Here is a 10,059-nt window from a genome sequence, read left to right on the forward strand (position 1 = left end):
GTAGTCCTCTTATGTCCTGGAACAGTCCTCTGGCCATTGAGATCAGCACAGCAAATGCTGGCAAGGCTCACGCCTGCTCTGCTTTACACAGGTCTCCTGTCACCACTATTAGTGTTTCTAAACGAAAGGAGATATCGGGCATGGACCATGCAACAGGTTTAGGGGAAGAAAAAGCGTACTGAGATTTAATATGTTGTTAAAACTCCATCGACATATGGTGATCCTGTAGCTAGAGTAATTAATTGATGTTCAAAACGGCTTAATACTACAAACTTTTCATATATAGAAGGGGAGCAGGACTAAGCCCAGGTATATATGTTGAAGTGTCTCTGATTTCATTAGGAATTTTAGCTACAACCTTATTTTCAGGATCTTTTCACCCTCAGCTATGGGGGTACAGTAAATGTCCATCCTTGCGAGCAATGTTATTTTTAGACAACATACTGCAAGACGGACCCTTCCCAGCCCAGAACTGCGACAGCAACAATGCAGGCCCGAGGAGGATATGTCAAATACATCAACAAGGTCTGTAAATAATGTTTTGGGGATTTGAGGCTGAAAACCCCCAAGCCTTTTAAAAAGCATGGATAGGTACAGTGGTCCTGTATTCATGTGAAGCCTGCAAGTTAGTGATCACCACGTAGGTTTTCATCAGGCAAATGCACACTTGTCTAATACTGTGCGGTTGGTCAGGTGCTAACTGAAGAGTTCTTACTGGAAGTCGATTTTCCAACAGCTTTGAAAGTCCGGGAAATTGGGATTAGGTCACACTCAGGCCTTTGATCTAAATGGGACCAAGCAAACGGGCAACACCCCCCACCCCCGGCAGAAGTCTGCATCCACACACGACACAGCGTGATCTCAACCACCATATTTTCCATAAGATGGTAGAAACAGCCATTATCTTCTAGAACAGCTTGAATGACTGCTGTAAAACTACCTCTGTAAAACTACAGAGGCTCGGTGGAGGAAAGAAATGTGTATGACATCTTAAGACATCATGCAGGATGAGTTGCTTGCAAGAGTCGCCGACCCTTAACAAATCCACAATCCTTTGCTCATTTGTGGCAAGCCCCCACTTGAAGGTCTGGCACGGCCCTGGAACCACGGGCCACGCTGGCAAACTGACTGATATAACATCTCTAGGAAGGTGATCTTGAGACATACCTTTCTTTATCTGCTGGAAATCATCAGAGATTTGAGGCATGATCCTTTTCCTGTAATGAACGATCTTGTCAGAGGCTGATGGAAGCCCTGCTTAGTAGCTTTGCTGTGATACTCACCTGGGATAAAGTGGAAAACAGGTATCTGACCTATATTATTTAGCGGAGAGCAGATCATCCTGCAAATGGCTCAGCAGAGAAAGAAATCTGCCCAGCGCTGGTGGAAGCTTTTGGTAACCCATTGCTTTGGAGAAACAAAGACTCCAAAACCTGTAAGGCCCAGCAAGGCAGTGCCACATCTTCACTCTGTGGCCTGCAGGGAATTCTGTCCTGATGCTCCCTGGCTTTCAGGGAAGACGGGTGTCTGAAATTGCCTGTTCCAACACCCACAATGCAGAGGTGATGATCTCTCACGTTGGTATATGACGTGCTGGTAACACCAGAAGCATCTACTGGTTCTGGTTCCAAGTTAAAAGGCTTAACAAACCACCTATACACACACTGGCAGGAAAATTACTGCAGAGCAAGAGGTGTAAGTAAGTTTAACATCATGGAATTGCTCAAAATTCTTTTTGGCTGTTGGCTGCTGTTCAGAGTCACTGCACACCTAAGTATCTGCTGGATAACCCCTAAGATAGTGCTGCCAGCTGCTCAGGAGCCAAGCTTTGTGCTACCAGGCTATTGATCCTTGGCAGAACTAACATCTAAGTTGCTTCTGTTTCATGCTTTTCCTACTCTGCATACGGCATCCTATACAAATCCCTCAGCACTGTCCCCGTCCCCCCCCAATTTCAGCCTTGTACAAGCGACCATGGAGATGAATCTTTGGTGGAAGGAGAAGAGGAAAGCAAGCTTGGCAGGGGATGAGTTCCTTTCCTCTGACAGAGGTTAAGGATATCACTCACCAGTAGGTGGAAGTCCTAGTTTCAGATCTCCTCTTTACCCAGCTTACAGCAAGGCTCCATCCTCTTGTTTATCACGCGGAGTGAAGAGGCAGACTTTGCATCTATATGCAGATGAACTGCTCCTGTCAGTGGCAGCAACTAGGGTAAAAGCTTTCAAGGATCTCCTGCTCTTTACCTTAAGCCGTTCTCCATGCATTGTGTAAAGAAACCAGGCATTTGTACTGGTTTTAAACCAAACTGTTCATGTGTAAAATAATACAGAAAGGTTTAATTTAAATAATGTTCAGTGTCCTAAGTAGCCTTTATACAGACAGCATCTAAGACAACATAATATATTAACTTCTTTTAGTTCATGGTGGGTTTCACTGTTTACTTTTTCTATATTGTACTTCAAAAATGAGCACTTTTTTCTTTCCTCCTAACTGGTTTTGGGGTGTTGTTTTGGTGTATACTTGGTAAGTCAGTCTAGACTAGCACTCTGCAAGCCTTCAGCTCATTAGTATTATCAGAACTGTCAGTCACATCTGCAAATGTCCGTACCAAATAATTAGACCAAACCAGACTGCCCATTTGGCAGTGGTTGATGAATACGATGCAGAATGCTTTATTTCTGTTCGCATTAACTTTTTGACAGAGAAGAATGATAATTTCCAAACTGTTTAAATTAGTTTCTCATGCACCCCGAGCTGCTACGCATTTACATAAAGCTCTGTTGCTTTTTCAGAAACTTCCAACCACGAGATAGTATTAAATATGTCTTTAACAACCTACTAAACACATCATTAAATGTGTTGTTATAATATCTGCTCTATCCTTTAAAAGTCAAAGGTTTTACTTTCGGGAAGTAATACTACAGTCAGACACCTGCTCTGTAATCTACTGTGTCGTAGGACTCAAATTTCTAAGACATGTCTATTAATGTCTCTTGGAGAGGTTTTTATTTTTATTTTTTTTTTTTAAAAAAAAAGCTTTTTAGAAGCACAGTTTTCCTGAGATTAATAAAACTCCTCCCAGGTACAGAAGCTTACAAGAAGCTACGATGCAAGTTCAATGAGTCCCTTTCGTAATGACAAGAACCTCCATGTTCTGCACTATTAAGTAGCCTAAAGAGGCTTTTAGTTACTGCGTTATGTGAAGTAACGATAGCCGATTTAGGCAAAAAGATTATCTAGTTCGACTTGATAAGATTACTGTAACGAAAGAGAAGCGGCTCTGAACAAGATTTTAGGGATTTTTGCGGAGCTATTACACACAAAAATAATCTTTCCTTCCCATTAATATCGTATAGTTAAAATCGGAATAATTTTAAAAGGAAGCAGCCTGTTCGCCAGCGTTGCCATTAAGGGCAAACTTACCACTCCCAAAGTCCAGTAAGCAGTTGCAGAAATACAGGTTATGGAGGGAAGTGAAAAATGTGAATACCATAGCCATTAATGAAAGTTTCCTGAGAATTTTAGAAAAAAAAAGTAGAAAAAAGTTGCAGAGCTAGGTCTGTCCTGGAAAGACCCAAAAGATAAACCGTAACACAGCAAAATATTTGAAAGATCCAACTTTGCAGGCAAACAGGAATAATTCCTAGCCTATGATCAAATGGAATAAATTCCCCAGATGTGTACTTTCTTCAGAAGCCTGGCTTCTCTCCTTTTTTCTCACACCATTTACACCTAGTCTAAGTTAAACTGATAATTAACAGTGTCACGGCTAATAAAAAGATCGTGGGATCACTGGAAATTATGGGTTAATAGTATTGAAAAGGAAGAGAACAGGAAATCTGAACCTACCTTTTCTTATATTACCCACAAAGACAACAGAAGAGATTTTACACTGGGATCTGAAAGACTTTAATGTTTTAATACAGGTGGAAGGTTAAGACAGCTATATACATTTTGTGCAACATATACACAAGCTTAACAAACACCATGTTAAACAATAGCTCTATCGTACTGGTGCAACTCCGGGTGAATGCACTGCATTCAACAAGTTCAGTACTAGAGATCACAGTTTTTTCCTCATTCTACTAAAATAATAAATTAGAAATTACAAAGTTATGATTTTCTTAAGAACATACTGAATAAGCTTTTCAAAAGTACAGCGTTAAGAGGGTCAGGTCTCACTCAATGTGAATCGAGTCGTGAAATTACTTTGATTCTTTGAAATCCTACCTTGTATGTTGCAGTACAGGCTCTGCTCCTATAGACATTTTAACGTAATTAATTCGCTGTATGTTTCAATTGCCATTCAACAGTATACTGAGAGTTACTCTTCAGATGCATGACAATAGTCAAATACCACAGAAATTACTAAAATTAATACACAACTTGGGGAAAAAAAACCCCAAAGTTGAGAAATGTATTGCCATTGTAAAGATAAAGAACTTGGCTAGTGTGTGGTAGAGTGTAGTTTTAAGTATCGGCAGTGTCAGAACATTCAAGAGGAAAGGATTAATCACCAGCACACTGCTAACCTGTCTCATTTTCCAGTTTTTGTATCTCATTTTGTCCAGCCTCTGTGAGGTAAGATAAGAGTCTTTTATAGGCTTCTCTGTGGAAAAAACAAAAGAATGTAACACGTTACTTAAACAATCTCACACATCCTAGGAGTAAAAGCGCATAATTCCCAAACACATTGTGTACATATTGGCATATTAAAACACAGTAACTCCCTTCCCCCATTTATTCAACTGCTTTGTTTGCTGTGAATTTTTAGCGTGGCCGGGTTGGAAGAAGAATGAGGATTGAGGATTGCATTGTTTAGGGCTGGAAGTGCAATCAAGATGCTTAGAAGTCTACTTGCTTAGTAAGCTGCTGTGAAATAGAAATTTTTTATTTCAAAACATGGAGTTTCCAAGGCTTAGATGAGATTGGCATTCAGACTTCATCATGTTCGCTGCCTTATTTCTGCATAAGAAATCTCTCTGTGACTCATGCTGCAGCACAGCGATGCGAGCCACTGGCACTAGGGTGCATGCTGGCACTGACACAGATTTACACCATCATCCTCAACAAAGGGCAATGAGATTTAAAATAAACCTCAGATTCAGAAGGGGAATGTCACTCAAGTGGGTCTTCCAGAAGCGTGCATATGTGTTGATGAGACTTTTCACCTTAAGTTCATTCTAATACTCTCCAGCCTAGACAATATAATTATTGTTATAAAGTATTGCCTCTGACATTTAGGTCTATTCTAATTATCTATCATGAAAGACTAACTTAAGTGAACAAAACTGCAGCTCTTATACTAGTTCCTTGCAATGACAGCAGTGGACATCACCACTATAAGCATCTAGTGCAACTCCTGAACTTTGTTTCCTTTATATATATGGGTTTGTACTTTAATGTCTACAGTAATTGCACAGAATATGTTAATATAAAGTTATTTAGTGGTCAGGACTGAAGACAGAAAATCAGTTATTAGTGTTCTTACGATAAAATGTTCATGGATCAACTTAGGCTGCTGCATAACGGAGCACATTCTAAATACAAATTATTAATACAAAACATCAACAACACATGAGATAGCATATATGCTAAGTGATGAGGCTAAAAGAAATTTAGCTCTTCAGTAATTTCCAAGCATATATTTCAGAAAGTTCAACCAACCTGCTTTTTTCCCCATATTTTGCAGGTAAAGGGATGAATTTTACCTTACTAACAGTATAAAAAAATATGAAAATTGGCTATAAAATATATTATCAAAAGATCAAAAGCAGATAGTATGAAAATCCTGCATATAACGGTACTTCAGTCTGACCTTGGGTGAACTCCCTTAAATAAAAGCAAATGTATTTGTTGGTAGAGGATAACAAAAAGTGAATAATATAATTACAAATCAGTTAAACATATTTTTCTTTAAATGGAAAATTAATACCCTTTGACTACCCTTTACTGTCTCATGAGTTACATTCCTGCACACTCTGTCTTTTAGTGTTTTGGTTTTTTTTTTTACAGCCTGGGCCCTGCTGACATGCACCTCAAAAACTCCTCCAGCCTGAGGCGTGACTGGGGTCCTCCCCTTTGAGTGGTCCCAGTACGTGCATTAATGCAAACACCGAGGCCAGTTCCTTGCCCAGATCACACGAGGGTGAAGGGCCAGCCTTCCAGTGCGCACAACTAACAGGAGGAGCCCTTTTGGTTTGGGTGCCACGCTGGGCAGAGCTTCCGGGAGTAACAGCGTTTATACAGGTGCTCAAAGTTCAGCGCTGCATCTGCACCCAGAGGCACCACCATCTGTGCGGAGCTGCTCACCTCACGGGCCATTTCCTCCTAACGCTAGATGGATTCACAAGTCAAATATTTCTGTCCTAAGTTCTTGGGGGGCAAACGGAGGAAGCGTGAGTCTGCTGTACCTGTAGGAGAGGAGGCAGCCGTTTCTGGACGTCCACAACTGTCATAAATATATGTTTATATTATGACAGAACTGTTGAAATTAAGCTATGCGTATTTCTTTTCCAAGCATCTGAGATCATACCTGATTATACCGTAATTTTACATATGGCCTATAAAGTCCTCCAGAACAGGGACCGACAGGAAAATTCTTTGGAGCAGGAATTCTTCTTTATTCCGTTTTGCAACGTACCATGTAGTGAGCAGAGGCAACACGGCTTTGCATAAATTCTACTGGGGTCTGCAGACCCTCATGTGTCAAAACATCTCTGAAAATATTTACCAAATATAGATGGCTTAAAACCATGAAAAGCCTGAGCAAAGGGAGATTTCTGACTGAACACACTGAAAAAATCACTCATTTTTGAGTATCTGTGCTGCTGTCTAACATTGCTTCCTTTCAAGAGAATAAACCTATACTGCTCATTGTCAAAAAACAATATTAAATAAAAATCAAACCTCTGTGCAGCATTTCTTCCAAGACCTTGTTTGCGCTCCGAATCCTTCAGCGACTGTGTGATTGTGGGAATCAGGCTGGTAACTAACGTCTGATCCAAGACTGCCACTGTTTCCAGTATGCTGAAAACCCGGTGATCATACACAGCAGTGTAGTCCTGGATAAACCGCCTGAGGGGGACACAGAGGCATTTAATGCAAGGTCAAAACTAGATGCAGAGAACATGCCAAGAACAACTGAAGAGTCTAATCAGAACAAGGAATCTGGCTGCATAGCAATTTTCATATTGTTACACTGAAATACTCTACATGGAATACTTTCTTTAAACGAAGCCATGCTTGTGAAGGCCAACGCTAAAAATCCAACACCTTTCTTTTCGAGCAACTTGTCAGATTCTGCTGCTGTTTCACCAGGGCTGACTTGTTCCAGAGCACTTGACTTTGTAATGTGTCTGAATGCAAAACTAAAACATGAATCTATTATTTAATAAAAAATAATAATTTAAAAAAAGATCAGCAAGACAAGAGATCTAGATTCAAGACTGCAGAAATAAAGTTGGCATTTCTTATAAAGCTCCACCGGATTTTAAGCAGGGCAGACCACTGGACAGAAGCGCGCCCATTTGTCTTCTGGAGGGTTTGCGGTCTTTAAAGATCACAGATTACATTCGAATCAGAAGTAACACACTAGGGATGACACATCCCATGGAAGTAATGTATCGTGTACAGACCGGCATGGCCAAAAACATCTATTCTTATTTCAGTGACTCTCTCTGGAGCTTTCATCTAGCCATGACCCAGTACAGCACCAGTGCTTAGGTTTGCAAAATGTCTTCGGGTCTCAGCTCATGCAGCTTTTCAGTATGTATGTGAGAAACAGGATTCATTTTGCACAGGTATGGAATAAGTATAATTTACACTATAATAATCTGTTGTTTATTTGTCACAAAATCAAATAAATAACAAAAAAAAAGCTAAGCTTGTTATATATGAAGATTTGATCTCTATTATATGCACTTCAAATTAGGCACGCGCATCCTTCACAGCACCTAACACTGACCATCACCGTTCATGAGGAGTTTTTCCCATTGCAGCAGCAACATACCTCTCTATTACATACCTTTAAAACAGTACCTAATCCATGAGAAAACAGGTATGCTTCTCTCTTCTACTTTTTTTGCTCTGGCTTTTTGACCAAGCTATGTTTAAAATCAGTGCCAAAAGTACCGTTGTTTAAATACCGTAAACAAGTGACAATGCAGTATGCTAAGGATAATGAGTTATTTTCCAAAAAACATGTTTGCTGTCAATTGGCTTGCAGTAACTTCACTGCCAATTGGCATATTTTCTGGTTACCTAAATACAGAAGTCAGCTGGGTGGCACGTTCTCCTCCTGACCCTGCTTGGCAGCCTTCTACCACGTACTGTAGAATGTCTGTAGATATTTTTTTAACTGTAAAAGAAAAATCACAAGATTCACACAGATCTCTTGAACTGACCATCTGGAGAATGTCTTTCATGAAGACTACAATTTTTAAATGAGAAAAAAAAATGGTTTTATCTTACTTTGATGCAAGGGAAATGACTATGAGAGCGGTTAGTCAGATTGGCTATAAAGAACAGAATGAATCACAGATTTATGCAAAAGTCTTATTTTCACCACCATTATCCTTTAAACATACAGATTTTTAAGTACACTGTGATCTCTTAAAGCAAAGAGACACACACTTAGTGGAAATAGAGATTTTATTTAAATTTAAGTTCAGTTTGTGTTCTTTAATCATTCTTATTTGAATGAAAGAAAAGCAGTCATGGCATTATATCCTGCACAAAGCTATATAGATCTAATCCTTAATTTCAATGGTGGGTATTTGTTCTGAAATCCACCCTACCTCTTTTTTTTAAGAAGGGGGGGGGCGGGGAAACAACACAAAACTCCACTGTTTTCTTCCCCTTAATTGTTTCCAAATAAATATTCAAGTTGCAAGATACAGCTCTTCCTTTATAAAAGCGGAACTGGGCTAGAAGGAGTTTTTCCAAGGGTGTGGTGGAGCCTCATCTAGGCAGGGAGAGCGCTGGTGGCCACAGCAGCACAAGACATTCAGCTCATTCGACTCCACAGCTCATTGCAAAGTGGGTACTTTCAGCTTCAGGCTGCTATGACTATGATGGCAAAAGGGTGGAAGAAAGGCGTGTGATGATTCAGCTAATTTCCTAAGCATATCTTGTCCTTGAAACTGTTATAGATCAGAATCAAAAAGTACTTTATCAGACAAAATTCCCGGGCGAAGTCAGAGGTGAATCCCCATTTTGCTTAATGCCTCTACTGGCAGCAAGAAGTGGAAATTTTGAGCTTATGCACACATGCACATTCACTATACAACTGTGGGATGAACAGAGTGCTTCATTTTTTAAGAAGCTAAAAATAAAGAAGTTCTCTCTACCAAACAAAGCATGCTAAAAGAAGAAAGAAGACGCAAAGATGCCTTCAGAGAGCAACATGCTACTTTTAATCCATTTATAATGGCTCTATGGGGAGAACATACGCTAGTCCTACTTAGTCTCAGACCTTTAGGTATAAGAAATATTCCACAGTTACCAAGTCTGGGAGAAATGAGATGGGAAGGATGGGGAAAAAGGGAATGCTTTTCAGATTCCTGAGAAATTGATCGTTAGTTCATTAGAGAGCGAAACAAGGTAGGACTTTTCTGCCTCTTGGAGAAAGAAGTCCTAGACCAGTTAATGAAAAAAGAAAGCTTGTCCAGTTTATCTGGCCGAAGTATCTCATTCACCTCATCTGAGAGTCTTAAATATTGGCATGAAAGATACTCAGCAGTACAAAAACCTTACAGGTGTGCAGAGATGTATTTAAAGTAAACAAGCAGCTCACCTTGTAGCTCATTAACCAACACCATGCATTTCAACACAGCCGGGAGAACTAAGTCAATGTCACATAGTTCAGTGCTCTGAGTTCTCTGAAGTACTTCAAGAATGAACGCAAGGACTGAGGCCAAGCGAGGAGGTGGAGCGTTACCTTTGAACTGCATGTAGTTTTCACTGGGAAGACAAAAAGCAAACCAAAACAGAGTCTATAATTTGGGTTTTTTCCATTCCATGCAAGCACCACACGCCTTAAAATAACTTTGTGATATT

General features: G+C 40.0%; 1 protein-coding gene across 1 annotated transcript in view; it reads right to left on the minus strand.

The window, feature by feature from the left end:
- Window positions 1-1,337: 1,337 nt before the first annotated feature.
- Window positions 1,338-10,059, minus strand: part of MMS22L (MMS22-like, DNA repair protein) — a 98,974-nt gene continuing 90,252 nt past the window's right edge. The window contains exons 22-26 of the mRNA XM_009889019.1: window positions 9,797-9,963; window positions 8,263-8,359; window positions 6,910-7,077; window positions 4,533-4,609; window positions 1,338-1,621 (exon numbers count right to left, since the gene is read on the minus strand). Of these exons, the coding sequence (XP_009887321.1) occupies window positions 1,338-1,621; window positions 4,533-4,609; window positions 6,910-7,077; window positions 8,263-8,359; window positions 9,797-9,963 (793 nt within the window). The remainder of the gene's footprint in view (window positions 1,622-4,532; window positions 4,610-6,909; window positions 7,078-8,262; window positions 8,360-9,796; window positions 9,964-10,059) is intronic.

This window comes from Charadrius vociferus, unplaced genomic scaffold (genome assembly GCF_000708025.1).
Source record: "Charadrius vociferus isolate BGI_N301 unplaced genomic scaffold, ASM70802v2 scaffold166, whole genome shotgun sequence".
In the NCBI taxonomy this organism is placed as follows: domain Eukaryota; kingdom Metazoa; phylum Chordata; class Aves; order Charadriiformes; family Charadriidae; genus Charadrius; species Charadrius vociferus.